We start from the raw sequence: 24447 nt of genomic DNA, 5'->3' as shown, positions 1-24447 counted from the left end.
CTTTTCTAGATTGCCACAGCGTACCGTTCTGCCCGCTTTGTTTCTGTTGCCCATTTCTTTACTTATGATATCCCTCTCGATCTGAGATATGAACACACGTGATTTTCTAGCCTTTTAATTGTCTTGGATGCGGACTTGTTGTGAATATTGGAAGATTTCCTGCTCTTTTATCGTGATATAAGGTAGAACTATACTCTGCGAATGAAAAATATAATCAAAACATTGAATCTATCACAGTAAATTACTCACATATTCCTATGTCTTCTCAGTAGCTAAGTAGGTAAACACACACTTTGTATACCTGGGTGACCCTCTCAGGCAGAAAAGAGGGTCTAATCAATGTTATTATGCTTCCTAAAGAGATGGAAACAACTGAAACCTCCTCCAAGGTCAATTCCAAGTCAAGTTCACAGCTTCGGAAGGAACTGGCGAAATGCTCGTGGCGACAAACTGACCACTTCACCATTCTGGTTCAGATCGAAGAGGAAATCATCCAAACCAATATTTCCATAAACAATTGAGTCCACTGCAGCCCATCGCATACAAGCTTTAGAAAAAGGACCACCAGTTTCAGTAGTCAGAGATTGGATAATAGCCCGGAAGCCAGACTGTCCCGGGTTCTTGAGACCGGTGGGATAGAGTCGGACGCTGATAGACTCTGCATCAGCCGAATCTAGAGCTGCGATCGCTTGGAGCATATCATGGGAATTATAAATCCAGCTTGAAACTTTCAAACCAGGACCACTGTCTGTGGTTATGGTAATGGTGGAGTTATCATTGTCTGAGTGGTATGACCCAGTGAACATGTCCTCCGCTTGGCTCTTTGCAGCTATTTCCAAGGCAGGAATGAGTTTGTCGGTTATGTGATCGGATACTTTGTTGACTGTGTTCGATGTGTCTGTGCCAGCTGCTAGAACCACAAATCCGACGTTGTAGTCCGGGGACAAGGCCAGCATGCTGGAATAGCTTCCTATATCTCCAGCCTTTGTGTAAAGATCAAAGACACGAGGAGTCGATAGAGAGAAAATCTCCCATGGCTGTCCAACAGACTGATCAAGAGTGCCGGTATGTGTCATGGGTTTCATCCATCTTCTGGTAACAGTTGGAGGCAGCAGTGTGTGATTTAGAATGGCGCGGCCAAAAGTAGCCATGTCTTTCGCAGAGGAGTAAATACCACCTGCTCTGGAAATGGATGAGATTATGAATAAGAGCAGTCAAAAATGGTATGGACTTACGGTGTCTCCGCCCCGGTATTGTAATTCCAATAGGTTGACGTCAAATCTCCAGGTATAACGCCGTACTTGTCGTCGGGCTTGCCGTAGCTCGAACGAGTCAAGTTTAGTGGTCCGATAAGGATTTCTTCTAGCAGTCTCTCGTATGATTTTCCAGTAATATGCTCCAGAATGTATCCTATTATCACAAAGCCTGCGTTGGAATAGATTGGGGTTGAGGAGGTAGGTGCAAGAGGATGGGCTTTTAGAATGCCGTTAAAGAATGCTGAAATCCATGTCAGTGATGAGTTTAAAAAAGGGGAGCCATAGATTCAAATACGAATGGTACACACAGTCTTTATCACAGGCGCCGAAACCACCACAGGGTGGAATCTGAGAGCTTTCCAATGCAGGAAACCCTAGTTCTTCAAGCTTCTGTTGCGTCGAGATTTGAGTGGACATGTCAGTAAAGCCATCTATAGGGTAATTAGTATCGATTTCTTCAGAAAAAGCAATTCAGATGGCTCGAATCCTACAATCTCTTGCAACGCCAGATAGATGACTGGCAAGCTCCCCAACGGTCACTTCGTCCCATCGTAAGAAATCTGCTTGATCAGCCTGCATTGTAGCATTTCGACAAAGATGCCTCGACGCAGCCCGTAGATGGGGCACATAGTTGATAACACGTTCGTTCAAGATATGGCCCTGAGTCTCGATCATGAGTAATAACATTGTCCATAACTTTGATCCACTGCCAATGCGGAATACAGTATCTTCGTCCACTTCATTGACGCCATGAGAAGCCTGTTTTGTAACTGAGGAAGTATGCGAGTATTTGTAGGCTGAGAAATGATCGCTCCCGGAAAATATCTGGAAAGAGACTGAGTTTGTCAAGTTGGCTGATGTCAATTCTAGTGAGATGCTGTCTAGAGCGGCCACGAATTCAGCGTTACTTGATATTGACTCTGGAGGTGGAAAGAAGGACCCGAGGAGTGGACAGTATGCAGGCTGAGCTGCTTGAGCTGCAACTGCAATGAGTGGAATTAAAGTTAATGAGCGCATATTTTTCCAAGTCAAACTGTTCAACTTTTTCAAAATCCATGGATGCATAGTAGAACCTCGGTTTATGAGACGAAAATGCGCAGAGTTCATCGGTTTGAGATAGTTTTTATGTGAAACACGCTGCCATTTTTCCTAGCACACACACACGGGTTCTTTCGTTTTAAACAGTTTTGGAAACAAAAAAATACTTAATTGCTGGGATAAAATGGCTTCAGTTAAACAGTTGTATGAAATTATAGCAATCTGAAAGTATCAATTAGAGTTATCGGATCTTTGAAGGAGCATGGCTCTGTTGATTAGCGGGTTTAACCCTAATTTCAATTGAAATTTACTCACTTCTATTAACTGTCTTTTATTACTTTTACGAATTTATAAAGCTCGGGCTCATTCACAGCTAAATTCGATGTCCACTTTTACACCGAAAATATGGCTCTCACCTCGGGAGTATACCGATCTCGGGACCTGACTTGAAACTTTCCACGATTCTGATACATATGGGTACCTAGTAGATACAGGGGTCCAGAATGCAGTGACTAGTCGAAACTTTTTCGGAAATACGGACTTGAAAATGAGCACTAGGCAACCTTGAAATCTCGGATGATCATTGGTAATCACTCATACTAGGAGGCAAGTCCTCCACATGAGTCCCCCATTCACTCTCCTCTTCTCCCAACTCTAGCTCCAGAACACCACCCTCCGTGAAGAAGTCATGAGTGATCCAATTTTTGGTCCACGTCTCACCATTCAACTTGGCGCTCTGAATGTAAATCGCCTTGTAGCTGGGGTCGAAGTTGACATTTCGGATTGTTGCAACATTGCCCGTGGGACTGTTTAGAATACTGATTGTCTTAAAATATGGCGGGGTGATCAGATATACATTCTGACCTGGCACTGGCCAAAGTCCCATCATACTCAGAACAACGAATGATCCCATCGCACCACTATCGTCATTTCCGGCGATCCCTGCAATGGTTGTGTTGAACTGAGACGGGATGTAAAAGTGATTGTACTTGGCGGATAGAGCGGGACGTCCTGAATAGTGGAATTGATACACGGTCAGAAATGCCTGCTCATCGCCGACGTATAGTAGGCCAGACTCATGAAGAAATGTAAGCCGGGATGTGAATAGCTCAGGACCACCGAGGGTTTTGATCAAGCCACCCATGTCGTGTGGGGCGTAACTAATGATTTTTAGTAAGGCGTATAAGCAAGTTCAAAGTAGGCACACATACAAGGTATACAGCCAAGCGCTTCCCTCATACGTCTCGTGGCCATTTGAGTTGAGATAGCAAGAAGTGAAGTTCAACAGCGGGCTACAAAAGGAGGGATCTTGATAACCCCAAGACCCGTTTGTATAGCGAGGCTGCAAAAATCCCGTAAAATTGGTATCGGTTCCCTGGATACTTGACGTCTGATCTGCCTTGAACATACTTGCCCAGTTCTCAGAGCGCTTCGCGTATTTAGTATAGTCGTCATGGTTTCCCATTCCCAGTGCCATCTCAGCAATGCAAAAATCATTGTAAGCATACTCCACCGTTCTGGATATGCTGCGCGTGTGGGTTCCCCTTCCATCTGGGTCGTAGTCGTCAGTTGGAATATACCCAAGGCTTTTCCAACTGCGGAGACCACCTCGACCTTCAACGTCCCAATTGTGAGGCTCAACTTCAGCATCTTTCACAACAGCTTCGTAGGCTGTAGCCCAGTCGATATCAGTGACTTTTTTGAGGTAGGCATCTGCAATGACGACATCTGCATTGGAGCCTCCTTGGGTGTAGCCCTTACATAGTGACATTCGGCAGTCTGGCAAGTAGCCTTCATGGCGGTAGATGTCAACAAGACTCCGCACCATAAGAGACTGAGATAGGGGATCTAACAGTGTCAACAATGGATGGATACTGCGGTAGGAGTCCCAAATGCTAGAGATAGTGTTAGCCCGTGTAATGAATCAACCTATCTGGTTTCGTTACCAGTAGTAGCTGTCATAGTACGGTTCGTCGCTCTTCCAGAGAGGATTTTCGCCCGTATAGTCCTGAGGGCTAATCAAGGCCCGGTATGCTCCGCTCCAGAAAGTTGTTTGCAAGTCAGTCGAGACACCATCAGAGTCCACAGAGATAACGTTAAGTTTCTCTCTCCAAGCCTTCTCAGCTGCAGTAACTGTGCCATCAAAGTCAAAGTCCGGCTGTTCCTTCTCTGCATTCTCACATGCTTGGCTAACACTTATGAAGCTCACACCGACACGAGCTAATACAGTATTGTTCTCGGGAGAATGGAATCGTGCAAAGGTTCCAGAAGAGAGTGATGCGGCCGAATTTGACCCATCGACACTAACAACATCACTGCTAAAATTGGCTTGGTTCTTCGACCAAACACCTGAATCTCGGAGTACGACTCCCTTGAAATCGACGCAAAAGTTGAGGTCATAAGACCCAATGCCGAAGCTGGGGTTGAAAGTACCATTTCCACTCAGTCTCCCCGTATTTGAGTCGACGACAGCAGCTCCCTTGGTTCGGGACTGGGTTAAGTCCGTGATATCCACTAGGATCACCGGGCTCAGCGAATCGGCGGAAGAATTATTAAATGTAAATCTGTACAAGGCCGATCTGTTTGTAGTTGTCATTTCAGCACGAACACCATTTTCCAATTTTATGCCAAAGTAGCCCGGACGAGCCTCTGGAGAGTCACTTATCCAAGGTGTAGCCCGGTCTGACTGCTGCCATTTGCATTGGTTGATATCATCACCAGGACATGCAGGATGGGCAAATATAGGGAAATTTCCCAGAGATGGAGACTGCAGGGCGTCATTAGAGAATTGTCTTTTAAATTGAATGATCACATACACCGCCAGTGCCAGAGTCATGCATATGCGAAAACCCTGTGACTAGGGAAGTATCGTACGCGAACCCAGCCTGATTCTCGCCTCTGGTATCGGCCACTGCCTTTACCATGCCTGTTTGCTGTCAGCATCTCATCTTAGAAAGTATTGAAAGGCGCTCACCAAATGGCAGTGTGGCACCAGCAAAGACATGTCCTATAAAAGTTTTGTTAGACAACAAGTCAAGTCCGACATAGATTCAACAGCACCTCCGTTCGCAGTGCCGATCAAAGGATCGACGTAGTCCAGCACATCAAATGTGTCTACATGGGTAGCAAAAGCAGAGCCATAAAATACCGCCGTAATGGCAGTAAGAGCCTCTGTGCAATGTAGTAGGCGTTGTGAGCGCATTTAGAACCAATAAATAAACAATGTCGCAGTCTCAACACGAAGACAACAAACCAACGACTTCAAAACGAACACATTGAAGAATGAGGAGCTCCTTATCCCTTATTTATAAAGGAAAATCTGCGGGGAAACATTCCGATGGCCCTCGACCGACACACAGACCCCTTTTTAGGAAGGATCTAAGGTGATATACTAAATCTTAATGTAGGAGCCAGAATCTAAGTATCAGATATTCTCCGATTCACGTTTTCCCAGCATGTTTGATGCGACATCTTGCAAGCTACTTCGTCTTGCACTAGTGGAATAATTTGCCGCTCAGACATATTACTGGTAGCAGCAATGCAAGGGATATAAACATTTGTAGGATAAAATCGACTATGAGAAACCCGTTTAAACAGCCGAACACCATAGCGCTGATCAAGATGTGGGTCATTATAACTTGAGGCAAGATTGACGGACTGATTAATCCGAGCTGCGGGGATACGGAAGCTGCGGGGAAAGATTCGTGGGATTACTCGTGTGTATTGTGGAGAAAGGGCAGTACCTGAATACTTGGCCCTCGTCACATGTAACCTTCTTTATTTTGTGACTCGAGACTTCATATTGAGGAGTAGCAAAGCTTGAAGTGGTGATACAGGAGAAATTATACTCCATTGGTGTCGGGCGGCTACCAGCAGATCTTGGGAGATTGGAAACTGAGAAATGTAGATTAAACTGTAACCTTGCTAATTTATCTCGACAGGCTGCTATTCAAAAAAATGTCATGATATGTATGGGATATATGCCCCTGAACTCCGGGGAAAAAAAGCTGTAAACAAGATCCAGACTTAGATAAGATCCAACACAATGCTGTCCCAAGACTTTCCAGTCGTATCTGATGATGGCGCTTGGAGAGCAGAGAAATTTGATGGACCGGAATCAATTAGTCTCGATGGTAATTGAGAGTTAAGATATGTTCGCAGATGCATATTCTCCGTTTGTACGCGGGAGAATTCTTCCAGAAACGTGGCCATCTTGTGTCGATGAGCTTCTACTTCTTTCAACATTGTGTCGAGCTGATGGCGGAACTCCGGTTGGTGAGTCAATTGAGTAGTCGCAGCATCTGTCTGCGACAAATAGGCTAGAACATGCGGATACATATTGGGAACGGGTGGCAAGTCCTGTGATGAGGAGCCGTGTTCAAACGCGCCGGTGAACATTTCCGATGGAAATGCGGACATATTTGGAACTCCAGCAGTAGGGGGCATGGAATTTAATGGAGAATCATGGTTACTGGCAGGAGTACTTCCAGCTGATGATCTCACTATCGGGAATGAGCTACTAGTACCATGTGGCGTGCTCTCATGCGAGGGGTTTGTTGAAGATGATGAGACTGGAACTGGAGGTGGTGCTCGATCCCACGTCTTTTCCCTGCACGACAGACAATAAAAACTTCCATTAGGAATTTGCACCTCTGTATCAAGGCATTGGACGTGGTAGGATCTACAACACGTTTCACAGCCAATTAAATTCTCGGGAAGATAGCACTCCGAGCAAACAATATTACGAGGTTTTCCAGTATCTAAAGGGCATCAGTTCTGACCGACTATCCGTCTTTAAAGGGACGAAATGGAAGATTTAAGACGGTCCAAGTGGCTAAGTCTTCATCTTATCGCACATACAGATCCATTCATGATAGATGCGACTTTGCTCAGCATCTGGTAGAGTTGACCTCTTTCTCGAAAGTGGACGATAAGGCCGTTTCTGGATGCGAGAAGGATAAAAGTCCGATTCAATAGATGACCTTAAAGAATTCAGATTCCCCTGGCTGTTGTCACGTAACATCTTAAGAAATATGAAAAGGGAATGAGGGTCTTAAAATGAAAAAGGATTCAAAGATAATGAAAAGACCGGGGCCGAACCCCATATTTTGCCGGGGCGGTGATCCTCTCTCAGCGAATCACAATTCACCGAACTCGGGAGGCAAGTCCCGGATTAGATAATAAAATTGACCCCTTGAAGAGTTTCATCTGGTTATTGCGGCTAAGTTCAGACAATGTGAAGAAGGCTTACCATTTCTGTGTTTGAACCTTCATAAAATCATTCTTAGATTCTGATTGAATTTTCTACAATGCCAGGAGTTCCTTCCAATAAGGCTTGCGACCGGTGTAAAAAGAGACATCTCAAAGTTAGTGCATCCTTCAAATATGATAAGATTTGATATCAACGTTTGCAGTGTGATGAGACTCGGCCTCACTGTCAGCGATGCATCAGCACAGGTGTTGAATGCCCTGGCTATGTGCAAACTCGCAAATTTATTGATCAAGGCGCCACCGTGAGACGCCGATTTGCTCCATATCAAGAACCTCAGCCGAAGCCAGACACTACGAACAAGACTGGTAGAGTGAGTTTAAGTCCAATATTGAAATTAAACATTCAAACTTATATGCGGAATGAACATTGACACTCTAGTATAGGACACAGAACCTGTGTCTTATCCGGCGCAAAATCAACCTCTAGAAAGTCATGAAAATCAGCCCATGGATCTTTCCAATCAAGGGAAAATAGAACCGCCTTTCCAGATGGAAGAAGCCAGACCTGACCCACAGAGTAATCTTCAACGACCTGACGGGAACAATCCTTTAGGTCAGTCAGATATGGTCACACATACCAAATTTGCGATTCCCGAGACTCCGGGGACTCGTCCTTTTCCAAGGTTGAATCATTTATCAGCATTTGAGGGTAGTCTTTTATCAAAAGGCACCATTAACAGCCCCATTTCACCAAGTATCACGCGTCTGTCAACAGGTCCTGAAAACATACCTAGGCCAGGTTCTACTGGCCGACCCGATTATCACGGACTACTCTCTACTGAAAGTCCATCCCAGCGAAGTGAGCATGAAGAATTTCAAGACATTTTCTCAGAGCTCATGACCGGGACCGAACATGAATATGCATTCCTCGGCCGTCATTATACAGAGATTGTAGGGCCATGGTATGTTTGAAGGCAACCTTGCAGGGAATTGACTGTTCATCCACTGACATCCATGGATATATAGGCTGGATTTATCTGATTCTGGGAAATACTTTTCCGTTCATGTTCCAATCAGAGCTATCAATTGCAATTCACTCAAATATGCCATAGCCTCTATAGCGGCAAAACAGCTAGGTCGAGTGAAAGGAGCCAAATCACACGCAAGTGGCGGAATGTTCACAAGTCCTGCGACTACAGAGATCTACCCTGGAGCAGACCAAGTCGATTGGTTCCTCAAGGCTGCAAATTACTACTACATGGCCGTCTCAGACTTGAACAGCTCTATGTCCGGCGGGTATAATAATGTTTCTACATCAACTGTTCTAGATTCTTCAATTGAAGTGGTCAATCGGTGGCTGAGAGCTCACTCTACTCAAGGGTTGGGATCCAACGATAATTCATTTCTGCGTGAGATTGAAGATATGTTATCAACTGTTACTATTTTGAGCTTGTACAGACTCCTTGATTCAAAAGGAAATCAATGGCACACGTAAGTTCAGCTCGATACCTTATACAGGAACTTTACTGACAGATATAGACATATTTCTGGAATCCATACCCTTTTCAACTCATTATTAAAAATGAGTCAGACAGAATCAGTGTTCTTCTCTCATGGCATCCGAGCGTCTTTCTGGAACTTTGTTCGGCAGGACTATCTCGGCTCCTACTTTAATCGATCCAACACACATCTCAACCCGGCTGATATAGATTTATGGCGGGCTGCAGGCATCGAAATTGACGGACAGGGAAAAGTGCACATCAATAATACAGGATTGATCAATTCTGCCTCTGGGGCATTTATCCATTCCCCACCGGAAGATCAGGCGTCCAACGGTCTGGCGTGGCTTGTCACCAAAGTCATTAATCTCCTATCCCACTCCAAGCAAACCCAGATTGCCCAATGGACTGGATCCACTCCAACCAATCAGAATGGGACCAACCAAGAATCCGGCACAGCCCCCATGGCATCCAGCCCCTCATCCGTCCCTGACCCCAACACCTGGCTAGGTCTATCATTTGAGTTTCAAACCTGGTTTGAGGCTGTTCCAGAGGTCTTCCGCCCGTGTGTGAGGCTGGAGCATCCCAGGGATCTCTCCAAACCAGCCGAAGGGAGCCAGCTGCCATTTCCCGAGATATACTACACTTTGGCGACCTGTGCCGCCACCATGCAACATTATCATTTTGGACGAGTGGCACTGTTGTTAAACCGACCTTCAGATGTAGTCGGTGCGCCTAGTACTGCATTTGACCGGTTGCAGGGTTATCGGGAAGTAACAAAGGAAGTCGAATACCGCTGTCGGGAAATATGCGGCATTGCTCTTGGAAGACCGCAGGGTGAAGTGCGGGCAAATATGATTCCGCTTTTAGTTGCTGCGGGTCAGTGTTTGGAGGGAGCTGAGGAGCATCAGATTATTGTTGATCTCTTGAGGGGAGTTGAGGCTGATTTGGGCTGGAATACTGAACATGCGATTCAAACCCTCCAGACTTCGTGGACTGGGCGGGAATTATGATTTTAGCTATTCTATACATACTGGATTCTGTGTTTATGACTTTTATTGTCAATGTTATACTCAAATACGACGTTCTGACCCCGTGGGGTTGTTAGATTGCCACTTTTGATCCGTCCCGAAACTAGTGCCTATTCTATCCTATAGTTCTATCCAATGGCCATTCATTACAGTTAGTATCTTCTGGTGGACAATGAAATATCCTACAGAGCATGGACATGAGACGCACTTCTGGAGATCTTTGAGCAGATAAATTTAATAGCAGTTATCATATCATTAATATAAATTGAGGACGTTCCGTTCTAAAAACTTCTAAGCCTGTTTTTTCGGGGTATCTTTACACAGTAGTTAATATTTAGTTAATGAAATTGATTTTACCTTTTTTACTAAGTTTTATCTTAATTTTTATTACATGGTAAAAATATCCCGTTTATAAGCGGTATTATAAAAGTAGCGGAAAGATTAGCTTTCAGTGGCGCCAGAAGGTAGCAATTTAATAGGTCCATTTCTACCTTATACTGATATTTAAGCAGGTACCGTGGTTAGCATCGTATTTGATCATATGGCTAAAGGGCAAGTTTCAGGGAAATCCGACTAGAGAAAACGCATTCAAATTCTTCTATGCTTAAACCAGGACGATATCAGTAGGGTCCCACCATCTCAGGCAGTCTTGAAAGTGAAGTGAGACATCTTTTGAATTTTAGTTTCTCTCAAAACTCCATAACTTACGACGTAGGGGCAGCTGGGCTGTTATCTTAAGGATTTTTAAGGTTTACACTAGCCTATAAACAGCGTTAGCGGCGGGCGTTTAAATGCCGCCGCTGATTACCGCCGCTTATACGATGCTAAGCGATCGATAATTGCAATCATTCACCGGGATTAATAGAAACTCGGGAAGAAAATCCGGGGTTCAGAATCTGGGGAAGCTGCGTTCTTGAGTACATTTAGTAAATGTTAGTAATTCGACCCTTCGATTTATTAAACTAAACCTCATTCTCCTTCTTCCTACTGGTTGCTTCGGATGAAAAGACCCGAAAGAGATCCGCCACTTCAAGTGTCTGGCCCTTTTCCGAACTTTCTCTTCTTATCTCGCTTCCACTTATTCACATGGGCAGCCATCATGTGACTTGGTACTGTCCACTATAAGAGGGAGCCATCATGACATTTTTTAGGGATTTATCTCTTGCTATACTTGCTATACTTGCTATGCTTGCTTCACACTTTACTACATACTAGAGCCTGTCGCTCACCCTATATCATGGAGATGAACTACGATGAAAGCGTGAGTGCTCCTTATATCTTTTTATCTCAATCTTGTATCTAACATCTCTATAGACGCTTCATCAGATTGAGGCCGAACTGGGGACAGTCATCTACCCAGGAACAGAGATCATGACCGATACAGGCACACATCACTTCGTGAAGTCCTCGAATAAGTCTCACCGAGTGCTAGTACCACAGCCATCACAAGATCCGCATGATCCCTTGGTATGTATTTATATTCGCCAAGAAAATTAAACGGAGGTATGCTAATCAATCTCCAGAATTGGAGCCGAGGCTGGAAATTCACTACTATGGCTATCGCTACTGCCACTTCTTTCACGCAGGGTTTTGGCCCTCTAGCACTCGCTCCTATGTTTCCTCAATTAATCGAGGCTTTCAATACGGACATTGCTGGTGTTGTGCGGTTCGCTGGTGTCTGTATCTTGATATTGGGATTCAGTAATTTCCTCTGGTAAGCTCAACTTCTTTTTCCTCATACCATTACATCGCTAAAAGAAGGAAAAACAGGATTCCCCTCCAAACTGCTTTTGGTCGACGACCTGTCCTTATCTTCTCTACTATTATCTGCCTCGCTAGTAATATCTGGCGTGCCCTCGCAACCTCATACGGTAGCTACATGGGAGCCTGTATCTTAAATGGACTCGGTGCAGGACCAGCAGAGGTATGAATCACTCTTCCAAATCATTCGGTCCACGGATATGATGCTGACTCTTGTATAGACATCCCAGCCCGAGATCATCGCAGACATCATCTTCCTCCATGATCGTGGCGCTTACAACACAATGTACTTTACCGCATACTTCGGCTCCCTGATGGTCGGCCCTATCATTGCCGGTCCAATGGCCGAACACACTGGCTGGCGCAGCTTCTTCTGGCTGAATGTTGGCATCCTAGGCGTGACATTGCTTCTACAGATCTTTTTCTTCCCCGAGACTAAATGGCACCGCGCTCATCCTGATGAGATTGACGCGCAAGAGATTGATGTGCAAGAATACCAGAACTCTATGGCCAATCCTCTTGAGAAAGAGAAGGCGGGCAAGATATCGCAGGATGAGAGCGTCGTTAAGAGTGTCGTGGATGAAGAGCTCGTGCAGAGTATAACTGGACATGGAACGCCGTCCAAACAGCAGTTTAAGCTGTGGCAACAGTCTGATAATAATTTGAAGACTATTGCTATCGCTTTCATCACACCCTGGAAGCTCCTGACGTTTCCTATTGTCGAGTTCAGCGCGTTCGTTGTATCTTGGTCGGCTAGTTGCTTCTTGACTCTGAATCTTACTCAGAGTCAAGCTTTTACTGCGCCTCCGTATAACTTCGACAGTCAGACTATCGGTTTCTTCAACTTTGCCATTTTCATCGGATCACTTATTGGACTGGCCACAAACGGCCCCCTCTCCGACTGGATTTCTATGAGAGCCACTCGACGGAATGGGGGTGTTCGAGAGCCGGAGATGCGTTTGTCAGCTATGGCTATCTATGTGGTGATTATGATCATTGGCAACATGGTCGTTGCCTTCGGCTACAAGTACAAATGGGACTGGAAGGTGAGTTTTTTTTTTTTTACATCACTACTGCATTCAGAACTGTTACTAATCATCTCCTAGATAATTGTCATCATCGGATACACTGCTATCGGAATTCAAGTCTCTGCCTTGCCAGCTATCACCAGTACTTATGCTGTCGATAGCTACAAGCCTGTCGCTGGTTCAATCTTCGTCGCTATTACTGTCAACAAAAATCTCTGGGGCTATGGTTTCAGCGAGTTCATTACGCCATGGATTATAAAGAGCGGTTTTGTCGATCCTATCATGCTGAACATGTCCTTGACAACCCTCTGGTGCCTATTTGCGATTCCACTCTACTTCTATGGAAAGAAGTTCAGAGGGTGGACGGCCAAGTCATCCGTGCATAAGATGTAAGTCTGGTGTTTATGAATTGTCAACTGTGACGTACTTGTGAATATGTATATGGAGTGTAAATTGGGTATCTTATGAATATAAATGAATGGAAAAAAAATGGAAAAAACAATGAAAAAATCAATCTCAGTAAAGCCGTTTAAAAGTCATCGTCATCCGGATCGTAGAGATCAAGGTCCAAGGTAGCTTTCGGCTTAGGCTTTGACTGTTCTGGCGCTGGTGCAGGTGCACTTGGCTTTGTAGTGGCCATAGACCCAGCCTGGGCAGCAGCCTTTGCAGACTCGTCTTGTATAGTATTCACCGTCGGTGCGGGAGCAGGAGGCTCTGCGGCTCCAAGGCCCTCTGCTTCCCGTAGCAGTCGATCAACCTCCTTGTCCAGGTCTTCACCAGCAACTAGTTGCGCTTGGCCCATCAATCCCATGCGAATCCGTTCTTCGGTCGGATATGGCATCATGTACACCTCGCGCGTGATATTTGCCGAGTCATCTAGCCACTGTGTCGCGCCTTTCGTCACTGATGACACAGGCTCTGCACCCTCTGCAGCTTCCCCATTATCTGTCATCTTCACGTCATTATCAGGTACCTGTTGTGACAGTTTTATCTGTGTCTGTGTCGGAGCACCATTCGCAGCACCGTTCGCAGCATCGGCCGCAGCTTCGTGGTTGTACTTGCTGATGCGTCGTGCAAAGTCCAAAAGCAAGGCATAGTCGATTTCCCTTAGTGTAGCGGGCTTTTTGTCACCGGTCTCCTCGTCGTATTCAGACTCCGCGTCACTGTCACTCTCTTCATCGTCGCCGCAAGCTGTTTTGATCTCTTTGTCAAAGGCTTCAATTTCAAGGACAATTCCTTTCACGCGGTCGTCTAGTTGTTCGGCTTCTTTTCGGAGCTGGAGGATTTTGGCATAGTTCTCTTGGTGCGTTCGCAGCAACTTAATTGTGGTGGAGAGATTGTCGTCTGCTTGGAGGAGGGCGAGCGCGCATGCTGGTGCTACCGCCGCGGCGGGGGAGGTGAGGAGTTCTGTTAGGAGTGCATTGAGCTTGGACTCTACATCAGATAGAGAGTTCTGAATTGCAGTGTTCATAATGAAGGGCGTTGAGGATGGTGTCGAGTTAATCTTCTTCACTAACTACGCAATAGAAACTAAAACGCGCTGCAGGCGGTGTATTATTCTGCCAGGATAGCCCTCGATCAGCTTTTCTTCTTCCTTGCTCTAAGTTTTCTTCCTTGTGGTACAATTCTCTCATCTGGATCCTTCTTGCGCTTATTTGATGACGCAGACATCTCACTCGGTCGCTTACTTTCCGCAAGCGTCTGAACTAATGTCTCAATCCTCTTTGCTCGCGCTGTAGGCGAGGCAGTCTGAACCCGCCACAACACCGAATACCTATCGCTTTTATTCAGCGCTTCAAAAAAAGAAAAGGCAGTAGGTACCTCTGCTAATGCAGTAGCAAAATCATCGGGAACCGTGATAGTGGCCGGTCCAGCATAGGCACGGTCCCAGCGTCCATCAGCCTTTGCGGCATCCATAGCAGCTAGGCCCATCGGGCGCATTCGATTCTGCTCTACTAACTGGCTGATAATATTGACGTTCTTTTGTGACCAGATGCTCTTTGCTCGGCGAGGTGTGTATCGCACTAGCCACCAGTTCTCGTCAAATCCGTTCGCGCGCCCGTCGATCCATCCGAAGCATAGTGCTATTTCTACGGCCTCGGAGGATGATACAGATTTAATTCCAGAGGCCTTTTTGGCTAGCTTGAGGTAGAAACCTGGGGCTATGGAGTGCTCGCGCTCGAGAAAGCCCTCGAGGTCCCTTGCCGTGCGGAAGGAGTAGATTGGAAGGTCTGTCGGAGGTGGTTTGGTAGACATTATGAAATTAAGAAATCCAACTATGTGGCTGAATTTTGGATGTTTGAGATGGAAAGTAGATACATTGAGCATTGAAAGTGTTGATTCATAGTTAAGGTCGACTAAGGAAAGATGTTAGATAAGCGAAGAAAGTCAAAAGAATGAACTGTATATACGGAATAGAAAGAGCGGAAAATCTATTAGTTGACTAAACGTATCTCAATCCAATTCAAGTTCATTCATGAGGATAGCATAAACTAGAGAAAGTTTTAAATCGTGACATCGTAATTAATTACCTAGCACACGCCATGGGACTTGCCAGTCTTGCCCTGCAATGAGTGATCGTCCTTCTTGTAGGCGTGATGGGTATTTTGGTGACGAGGGTGACTGCGATGATTAGCCATGTGTCTATTGATATATTGTTAGCAGTGTCGATGATGATAGAATTTATATTCAGAACTTACGTCTTGTACTTGGCAACCATGACCTGGTCCATCTCGTCAAGAGTCTGCAGAGCAAGGTTGAAATCGGCCAACAGCTGATCGGCTCGGCTCATGCTGAAGTCAGCCCGGACTACAATACGCAAGAGCTTAAGTTTCTCGCTGTGAGGTGCCATGGTGTAGGCAGGAACAACCCAGCCACGCTCACGGAGCTGGTGGGCCAGGGCGAACTCATCGTAAACGCGATCCTTGTTATCGGGCAGGCAGAATGCGACGAGAGGCAATCCCTTGCCCTTGGTCTCGCTCAAGATAACCATGCCCCTCTCTTCAAGCTGGGAGCTCAAATAATCAGAGACGCGAGTGAGATTGGTCATGATGCTCTTGAATCCACGCTTCCCGAGTCTAATCAACTGGTAGTATTGACCAATGACGTGGGAAGCACCCTTGGAGAAGTTCAGGGTGAAACTGGCTTGGTCAGCTCCAAGGTAGTTAATGTTGAACACCAGCTCCTTAGGCAAGTACTCAGGGCTTCTCCACAGCACCCAGCCGACTCCGGGGTAGACAAGACCGTATTTGTGACCGGAGACGTTGATCGAAATGACTTTTTCGAGGCGGAAATCCCACTCGAGATCGGGCTGAGTGAAGGGTACGACGAAGCCTCCTGAAGCAGCGTCGACGTGGATAGGGCAGTCAATCTTTCGCTCAACAAGGAGATCGTTGATGGCCTTGACATCCTCGTACTCGCCAGTGTATGTAGTACCCAAGATAGCACAGATACCAATTGTGTTTTCATCAACAAGGTCGACAGCATCCTTAGGGTCGATGACGAAGCGCTTATCGGTACAGTAGACGTATCGCTCCTCGACATCAAAGTAGCGAGCGGCCTTCTCCCAGCAGACCTGGACAGCACTGTTCATGACAATGTTGGGATGGAAGTAGTCCTTACCCTCGGCCTTGCGCTTGTTTTGCCAGCGCTTCTTCATGGCGAGGACACCGAGCATGATAGCCTCACTGGAACCAATGGTGGAGGTACCCACGGCACCGTCAGAACCTTCTTCAGTTGGGCAGTTGAAAAGACGAGCAATCATGTTCACGCAACGGTTCTGAATCTCGGCAGAATGGGGGTACTCTTCATAGTCGATGAAGTTCTTGCTAAAGGATTCAGTCATGATCTCCTCAACTTCCTTCTCCATGTAGGTAGTGACGAAACTAGCCAAACTGTGAGGTTGTTAGCTGTGTACTTTCAGATAAGCCAATTAGATGCCTACTTCAGTTTGGGGTTGCCGTCGAGGCTTAGCTCATCTCGAATCAAGCGAGCAGCAATCTCTCGTGGCATCTCATTTTCAGGCATCTCATGTTGGTCCATGTGGTCGACAGCAAAGTGGGAGCCATAGACATTGGTGGAATCAGTATCAACAAGAGCGGGGATGGAATCCACCTTCCGCTTTGTGATCTGGTCGTCGGTCTTGACAGCAGTGAGATGAACCATGGTTGCGAAGGAATAAACAAGAGCAAAAAACAGGGGAAATAACAAACAAGTTGGAAGAGAGAAGAGGGGAAGAAGTAGAACTAAATAGGAAAGAAAGAAAGACAAGCGGGGCAGAATGACGTAGTTTCAAGTATCTGCCCTGGCGACTTGATTCTGGCCAGTTCTTTTAACTTAATTTGATTCTTTTTTTTATCGGCTATAGTGTACAATTATACAATTCCTACAATATAATAAAACGATAAAACGATAAAACGATAAAAAGATAAAAAGATAAATAGATAAAATAAAATAATGGTAATATCTAGTGTACGGTATCACCAAGCAAGGGGATGTCTATCAAAGCTTGGTGAAAGCTTGGCCTCGATCTGGATCTTGCCACGTCTTCCGTGGGTCCAACTACTAAAAGTTACCAAATGTTTCACTGAGTATTCGGTTAGAAGAACCTTGATACTCTGAACATGGCAATGCTAAGGACACATTTTAAGTTGAGCTGCACGTGTATCGGTTTATTCCCGAGATCGCTTACGTAGGAAAGTAATTAGCAGACATTATTGAACTCCAAAGTTTGTACTCCCTTAGTCTCCAGCCTCATACCACCTCGATGGAAATACCTAGCGGGGCTTGCCAACTTCCAACAAACTACCTATGCGCTGGCTAGTTTCGATTAACGTCCACTCAAACCAATCGAGCTTCAGCTAAGCCTCCAAAAACCAGATGCCATGTTATCCAGCAAGCGTTTGTCTTGCCGAGACTTCCAGGGTCTCCGAACATACCGGGCTCATTGAAATTTTACAATGAGGAACTTCTTTGAATTTATCACATGGCAGTCAATCGACAAACAACACTCATGTTGAGAGGTATGAAAATACTATGACTTACAAGATCTATGACAGGGCAAAATCGAGAATTAGATGTCCTTATCCAATAGTATAGCCTAACTTCATGAGCAGTTACAAACTAATAATAGTAGGGTCCACATGTCAAGGCGTCAAGGTACTCATGGAAGCTTCCAAGGCTCCAATTGGACCAATTCCACTTAGCAATACTATTAATTAGCATGTAAATCTCCTATCGTGGTCCAATGGGAGGACGCCAGCATCGAACTCTGGATTTTCGATATAACCAGATTTTCTCAAATTTTCCAAGGCTAATTTCAACCCTGAAACGTTTTCGGGCTTCTGGGTTCTGTTATGTTAGAAAGGTTCCGACTTTTTCTAATCTTCATCGTATTTGAATCCAATTTGAGTAATCTCGACGTCACTTTCATGGTCATGTATACGTACCTAGGAGACTGGGTAGTATCCAGGGTAATGTTCTCAGAATATCAAAAGCCCATCTGATCCGCAATTTTTTTCTGTTATTCCTGGGTACAATGCTACCCATTTGCATCAACCCCCAGGGTAACCGGTGCCCGACTGGAGCAGTTGCACCCGAGAAGCTCCCTCCACCCAAGCAAATCATACTCCATCCGTCTGATCCCGGTGGTGAGAATGCATCCCTATTCTACGTGGGCTCTGCAACAACCATCATGTTTGCATCTTCTTGTCTCCAAAGTGTCCAGAGCTAACAAATGTAGAGAATGGGCTGGAATCCGATTGATGACAGATGTGAGCACTTTCAGGGTTAATAAGTGTAGACCCACTGCTCTAACTGTTAGTGTTCTAGCCTGATTTTCGCATTTCTGGTGACCATGCACGTCTGAGCCCTGGTATATCGAGTACTCGGCTCACCAACCCAGCCATTGATCTGAGAGAGCTGCCACGCATTGACATCATACTCTTGTCTCACTACCACGGGTATGCATTGCAGAGTAGTAAGGTAAACCAAAATCTGATTGCAATAGGGACCACTTTGATGAAAAGACAAAAGCCTCCCTCCGGCGGGATATCCCCATCATCACGAATCCACAGGGTAAAACATACCTGACCTCGAAGCATCCTAACCCTTTCAAACGAGTTCACGCGTTGAATCCATTTGATCATATCATGGTTGATATAGAAGGTACAATGAGAACCAGACAGCCACGACTGCGTGTTATAGGAATGCCGGGCAAGCATATCCCATCAAATCCAGTCATAGAGAGTTTGAATGCATTAGCCCAAACTGTTAGTTGAGCCAGGATGACAGTCTAGGATGACGGTCTGTTCAGTACTAACCTAGCACAGATTCCTCCAACTAACGGCTGGATGCTCGAGTTTGGATATGGAACGTCTGACACCAGCTACTTTGAGTGTGGTTACCGAATTTACATAACAGGAGACACTCTGTTTGTGGATGAGCTTCAGGAGATCGCACAGAGATATGAAGGAGAGGTAATTGACCTTATGCTAGCCCATCTAGGCGGCGTCATGATCCCATCTCCATCGATGGATCCCCTTACGGTGATGATAACGATGAATGCGGAAGAAGGTATTGAGCTGATGAAGCTGGTGAAGCCCGACATAACAATACCCATTCATTATGACGATTATGACATATTTGCCAGTCCGCTTGAAGATTTCCGACGGCTTGTTGACGCTAATAAGTTTGAAAACCACACTTTGTTTCTCGAGCGAGGGGATGTACACCATTTCAAGGTGTATAAATTGACAGAAGTAGGACATACCTAGGTAGTTTTTGACTATCTCAAATGTATTTCTCCTTCTAAACCACATACAGCCTAGTACAGTCTTGTAGTTTGAGCCCCCATTCTGTGAAAAAGGAACTTCTCAGCTTACATTCCCTATATATAGAACGCCCAATCATTGTTTGCTAGGATCTCCACCACCAGGCCTTTGCTCTTCCTTCTGTTTTCATCGCAGTAAGAGTATTAATATATTCGCCATGTCGCTGTTTCACGGGAAATCCAAGTCCACTCGGTCCATTCCGAGTAACGATCTTGCCGAACCGCGGGGCAGCAACAACAGCCAACGCGACCGACCGACCGTCAATACGGGCACTAGTGAATCTCACTATCGTCGTCCTAAAAGGAGTTTGTTTACGCGACCTTCATCTGGTATACTCGAGCGCAGTGTCTCTGTCAAAAACCGGCAGATTTCTCAGCCTATCTCGCAACCAGGCTCACCGTGGTTTACTCAAAATTTGGAGGAGCAAGCGCCGAACACCTCCGAAGATCAGGGTACACCGCGCTTGTCCTCGACCTATCAAGAGCATCACCGTCCCTTCCAGCAAGTTTCAGATCAAACGCATCCTGCTTCCAACCGGTCGCAACAGTCTCAGTCGCAGCAGTCACAGTCGCAGTCGCAGCATCAGCAGCAACAGCAGCAACAGCAACAGCAACAGCACCAACCAACCCCCGCACCACCCCCACCACATCAGGGCCAACTCCCCAGACCGCCGCAGTCTATCCAACGCTCTTTCACAGACTTGAGCTTCACGTTTGCAGAGCAATACAAACGCAACTCAACTTCAGCACAGTCCCTATTCAACGAAGTTCAGGACGTGAATTCCCGTCAGCCTGAACCTCCTCTTTCACCGCTTCCCCCGCAAACCCCCGACATGCAGGCATCGCCAGAAAAACCACCAGGCCCAACCGATCGAGCACACCAGGACTCAGGCAGAAGCGGTAGGAGTTCTGCCCAAGAAACTACGGATGGACGCCATACACCCACTAGTAATCGGATACGCGAGGACCCACTGGATAGTACGATTGACGTCCGGGCTTTAGTTCAGAAACACGAGGAACTTCGTATGTCCATATGTCTTCGTTTAGTTCTCCGTACTAACAAATCTCTTCACAGAAGCCAAATATTCCAAGGTCAAGCGCTACTATTTCGAGAAGGAGGCCCAGGTGCAGCATCTTCAAAATACAGTAGCGCACCAGCGTATGGCTGTGTCCCGCACAGTACTAGATGATAACGAGTATGCCAACCGCTTCCAGCGACTAGATGGCGCTATTAAAGACCTTGCGTTCTCGGTACGGAAAGACTGGCGTGTGGTTCCCTCCTGGCTACGTAGTCTTGTTTCCGACGACGCCGTGGCTGTTGGCACTAAAGAGATGACGGCAATAGGTCGGGCTGTGATTAGTCGGTGGTTAGTGGAGGAGGTCTTTCAACGCCACTTTCACCCCGGACTGGATCAAAACCTCAGCTTGCAGCTGAAAAGTATTGAAATGAACCTGCGACGACAGCAGGTCCGCTCGGCCACAGACGAAGATCGCGAGAATCTCATCGCCCGCCTTTCCAACTGGCGCCGTACCACGTTCGACGGGCTAGGTGAGATCCTTACAACCCCTTCTGCCCAGGACCATCGCATAGAGCTGGTCGAGCAGCTGACAGGCCAACTTGCGTCGTTCTTGACTGCCCATCTACACGAGTCAGGCCTGCCAGGACTTGAGCCTGGTGTGGGTATGATCATAACGAACACCGTCAATATCATCGAGAAGATCCCATTAGAGGCTCGAGACGTTTGTGTCGAGTACCCTGCAACCAACATCCTATTCAACGAGTCGAGCATGAAGGTGGAAAGTCAACTTCCACCCTTGAGTCACCCCCCACCTCCACCGATCGAGGAATCCGAAGAGGCGTCAGCTGGAGAGAATGACACCCCATCACCCCCATCAAACCCCGTTGACGTATCTACAACCCCACGAGAGCCGAAGAAGAAATCAGTCTTTGGAGCTTTGATGGGCCGCAAGACTAGTGCTGAACCCAGTCGTCCGGCTGGACATGCAGAGGAAAAGGTGGATTCTTCCGAGCTGGCTCGTATTCGCTTTGCATCTTTCCCTACTGTTGAGGTGCATGGCAAGGGACCGACTACTGTATTGGTGAAATCGCCAGTTTGGCTGGTGGAGTGAATGGTGGAATAAGCTATAATGGCTTGGTTGAATGGGAATAAAACGTAGTACTAGCACATGCAGGCATTGGCCAACTACAGTGGCGTTCAGTACATACTTTTTTTAGGATTTTATTATATTGTTATCCATGGATCTGATACGCAGTATGGACTTCTTTTTGGAACTTAGATCTTTATTGCTATCATTTTTCACCAATTTATTTGACTGTGCGACCTCGGGACTACTGAGAATGGCAAATCCAAAAAAGGCAATCCCTGGGATTCAAATGTCCAAAATGTGTCCAAATGTCCAGCAGATGCAAAAAGTCAGGGTAAATGGAAAGAATATGAAGTGAAAGTTCAAACGAAAGGGATTTCCCGGGTATAGCGCCTCGCTGATAATAATAATGACAATAGAATGAACCCTCCTGAGATGATATGGACGTGAAATTGAAGGAAATACCATGAGCTCAAAATGCAACGTAAAGGCATGAAGAATCAAAAAATCAAGAATCAAGAATCAAGAATCCAGAATCCAGAATCAAGATACTTTTAGACGTAAATTTTGTACTTTTTCCCACGTTTATGTGGATGTGGAAATGCCTTGTGCGTGTGCTGCGGCGGACAGGACACGGGGCCAGCGTGAAATGAACTCGATGTCGTCGAGGACTCCGCGGCCTTGGTTGCGCACGTACTGCTTGCTTGGGTCTACGCGGGGCTCGTGGTCCCACATTGTGGGTGTTCCCTTGATCAAAGCGGAGTACACAAGGCGACGGCGGCGTTGAGAGCGGAGAACATCTTGACGGATCGCCTCCAGGTTCCAGCGCGAGTGGGTTTCTTCTAGGAAGAAGGCCAGTAGTTTGGCCGGTTCGGTTGTCTCGGGGAGAGCAGAACCGTATTTGGAAGGGCTTGGGCTGCGCGGGGGAGTGGGCGAGGGGAAAGGGTATGCGGCAGATCTTTCGGCTGCGCGTCTGGGGACGGGTGAAGCGCGGGGGGTCTCGCCGGGGGTCGGGAGGCCGGATACATTCAGGTTATCACCGGACTGTGTAGAGGGAATGGGAAGGCCGGCAACCAAGTTGTTCAGCTCCTCTGGGTCGGTGGTCAGATCGTACAGCATGGGCGGATCAATGGCCGAGTAGATGAACTTCCAGCGACCACGACGAATCATCACCAGAGGGTCCTGAGTGCCCTCTCCCATATACTCGCCGTAAACTGTATCAGTGCGGAGACCGTCCTCACCAGTCAAATACGGCACGAGGGAAACACCGTCGAGAGGCAGTTCCTTGACAATGGGCGCACCAGCCAGACCGGCAAAAGTGGGAAGAAGGTCCATGGTTGACACGTTTTCCGACACGCGCTTCGCGGCAAACTTCTTGGGGTAGTGGAAAAGGAAAGGCACACGAGCGGAGTTCTCGTACCAGCTCATCTTGTACCACAATCCGCGCTCACCGAGCATGTCGCCATGATCACCAGTGAAGACAATGATCGTGTTCTCATCCAAGCCGGTGTTCTTGAGCACGCGTAAAAGCTTGCCAATGTTGGTATCCACGTATGTGCAAGCAGCAAAGTAGGAGCGACGAGCGGCGCGAATGCGATCATCGGGCATCTCCTTGCCCCACAGGTCAATGCACTTGAGAATGCGCTGGGAATGAGGGTCCAGCTGGTCCTGAGGGATCTTTCCATTCTTGGGGAGCGGAATGTCGACGTCTTCATACATATCCCAGAATTCCTTGGTCATCGCGTAGGGATCGTGGGGGTGGGTCATCGAGACGGTCAGGCAGAAAGGCTGGTCTCCGCGATGGCGCACGTGGTCGTAGAGGTACTGTTCCGAGCGGTAGATAACCTCCTCGTCGAAGTCCAGCTGGTTGGTTCGTACCACGGGGCCTGCATCCATGACCGAAGACATATTGTGGTAATAGTCAAGGCGAACCTCCTACAAGCGCAAAGTATATTAGCATCTGGTAGAACAAATCTCAGGAGGTCGCAACTCACAGGTTCATCCCAATTGACGGACCAGCCGTAATCTCCAGGGTAAATATCACTGGTCAGACGCTGTTCATAACCATGAAGCTGGTCCGGGCCGCAGAAATGCATTTTACCCGCTAAGGCAGTGTGGTAACCCTCATTGCGCAAATAGTGTGCATAAGTCGGGGTATCGGCGGGAAGATCGGAAGCATTATCGTATGCGCCAATCTTAGACGGCAGCTGGCCACTAACCATAACAAATCGCGAAGGGGCACACAGCGGTGCGTTGCAGTATGCCGAGTCAAAGACCACGCCCTCACGTGCTAGATTGTCAATGTTGGGTGTCTTAATTGGGGAATCCTTATCATGCAGAGACAACAAGGGAGCCGCCATCTGGTCAGCCATGATGTAGAGGATGTTGGGCTTCTTCTCAGCCATGATGAATCATATACGATAGAGCTGAGAGGGTAAGGAGAAGGTAAGGAGAAGGGAAGGAGGACGAGGGGAAGGCCTTCAGGTGTGTGAGAAGGGGAAAAAAAAAATTAAAGCCGAACCAAGACTTAGGAGGCGATATATGAAGGTGAAGCCGTATGTGGGGAAGGAATATAATTACAAATAGATAGTGAAAGATAGTAAAATATCGAGAGGTCAAGATAATGTATTCAATACAAGCGTGGTAAAGGAGAGAAGACCAAAGAACTATTACAGCGCGTCGCCCATG

General features: G+C 46.7%; 10 protein-coding genes across 10 annotated transcripts; 3 read left to right on the top strand and 7 right to left on the bottom strand.

The window, feature by feature from the left end:
• Nucleotides 1-407: 407 nt before the first annotated feature.
• N7495_009210 (serine hydrolase domain-containing protein) lies at nt 408-2273 on the bottom strand (the record flags this gene model as incomplete). The annotated part of the gene is made up of 4 exons (XM_057211861.1): nt 408-1182; nt 1236-1497; nt 1565-1687; nt 1748-2273. The coding sequence occupies 4 exons, from the start codon at nt 2271-2273 to the stop codon at nt 408-410; spliced, it is 1686 nt and encodes a 561-aa protein (XP_057058724.1).
• Nucleotides 2274-2874: 601 nt separating this feature from the next.
• On the bottom strand, nt 2875-5496 carry N7495_009209 (glycoside hydrolase family 92 protein; the record flags this gene model as incomplete). The annotated part of the gene is made up of 6 exons (XM_057211860.1): nt 2875-3454; nt 3506-4189; nt 4241-5061; nt 5111-5220; nt 5269-5301; nt 5355-5496. 6 exons carry the CDS (start codon nt 5494-5496, stop codon nt 2875-2877), a joined length of 2370 nt encoding a protein of 789 aa, XP_057058723.1.
• An 824-nt stretch (nt 5497-6320) lies between these two features.
• N7495_009208 (PHD finger protein) lies at nt 6321-6713 on the bottom strand (the record flags this gene model as incomplete). Its single annotated transcript, XM_057211859.1, has 1 exon — nt 6321-6713. One exon carries the CDS (start codon nt 6711-6713, stop codon nt 6321-6323), a length of 393 nt encoding a protein of 130 aa, XP_057058722.1.
• An 890-nt stretch (nt 6714-7603) lies between these two features.
• On the top strand, nt 7604-10017 carry N7495_009207 (Zn(II)2Cys6 transcription factor domain-containing protein; the record flags this gene model as incomplete). Its single annotated transcript, XM_057211858.1, has 5 exons — nt 7604-7660; nt 7709-7876; nt 7950-8467; nt 8532-8996; nt 9045-10017. The coding sequence occupies 5 exons, from the start codon at nt 7604-7606 to the stop codon at nt 10015-10017; spliced, it is 2181 nt and encodes a 726-aa protein (XP_057058721.1).
• Nucleotides 10018-11272: 1255 nt separating this feature from the next.
• On the top strand, nt 11273-13217 carry N7495_009206 (putative MFS transporter; the record flags this gene model as incomplete). Its single annotated transcript, XM_057211857.1, has 6 exons — nt 11273-11296; nt 11350-11502; nt 11559-11749; nt 11806-11959; nt 12018-12842; nt 12903-13217. The coding sequence occupies 6 exons, from the start codon at nt 11273-11275 to the stop codon at nt 13215-13217; spliced, it is 1662 nt and encodes a 553-aa protein (XP_057058720.1).
• A 136-nt stretch (nt 13218-13353) lies between these two features.
• Nucleotides 13354-14295, bottom strand: N7495_009205 (uncharacterized protein; the record flags this gene model as incomplete). Its single annotated transcript, XM_057211856.1, has 1 exon — nt 13354-14295. One exon carries the CDS (start codon nt 14293-14295, stop codon nt 13354-13356), a length of 942 nt encoding a protein of 313 aa, XP_057058719.1.
• A 107-nt stretch (nt 14296-14402) lies between these two features.
• N7495_009204 (YdeI/OmpD-associated family protein) lies at nt 14403-15080 on the bottom strand (the record flags this gene model as incomplete). The annotated part of the gene is made up of 1 exon (XM_057211855.1): nt 14403-15080. The coding sequence occupies one exon, from the start codon at nt 15078-15080 to the stop codon at nt 14403-14405; it is 678 nt and encodes a 225-aa protein (XP_057058718.1).
• A 275-nt stretch (nt 15081-15355) lies between these two features.
• N7495_009203 (glutamate decarboxylase) lies at nt 15356-16988 on the bottom strand (the record flags this gene model as incomplete). The annotated part of the gene is made up of 3 exons (XM_057211854.1): nt 15356-15467; nt 15524-16717; nt 16768-16988. 3 exons carry the CDS (start codon nt 16986-16988, stop codon nt 15356-15358), a joined length of 1527 nt encoding a protein of 508 aa, XP_057058717.1.
• A 1372-nt stretch (nt 16989-18360) lies between these two features.
• N7495_009202 (MBL fold metallo-hydrolase) lies at nt 18361-21783 on the top strand (the record flags this gene model as incomplete). Its single annotated transcript, XM_057211853.1, has 7 exons — nt 18361-18518; nt 18565-18595; nt 18654-18784; nt 18832-19093; nt 19154-19566; nt 19790-20676; nt 20729-21783. The coding sequence occupies 7 exons, from the start codon at nt 18361-18363 to the stop codon at nt 21781-21783; spliced, it is 2937 nt and encodes a 978-aa protein (XP_057058716.1).
• Nucleotides 21784-22344: 561 nt separating this feature from the next.
• Nucleotides 22345-24164, bottom strand: N7495_009201 (putative choline sulfatase; the record flags this gene model as incomplete). The annotated part of the gene is made up of 2 exons (XM_057211852.1): nt 22345-23694; nt 23754-24164. The coding sequence occupies 2 exons, from the start codon at nt 24162-24164 to the stop codon at nt 22345-22347; spliced, it is 1761 nt and encodes a 586-aa protein (XP_057058715.1).
• Nucleotides 24165-24447: the final 283 nt, after the last annotated feature.

This window comes from Penicillium taxi (genome assembly GCF_028828555.1).
Source record: "Penicillium taxi strain IBT 34144 chromosome Unknown utg000006l_segment0_segment0, whole genome shotgun sequence".
Lineage (NCBI taxonomy): Eukaryota > Fungi > Ascomycota > Eurotiomycetes > Eurotiales > Aspergillaceae > Penicillium > Penicillium taxi.
Note: the sequence above shows the minus strand (reverse complement) of the source record. Positions and strands in the feature narration are given on the sequence as shown.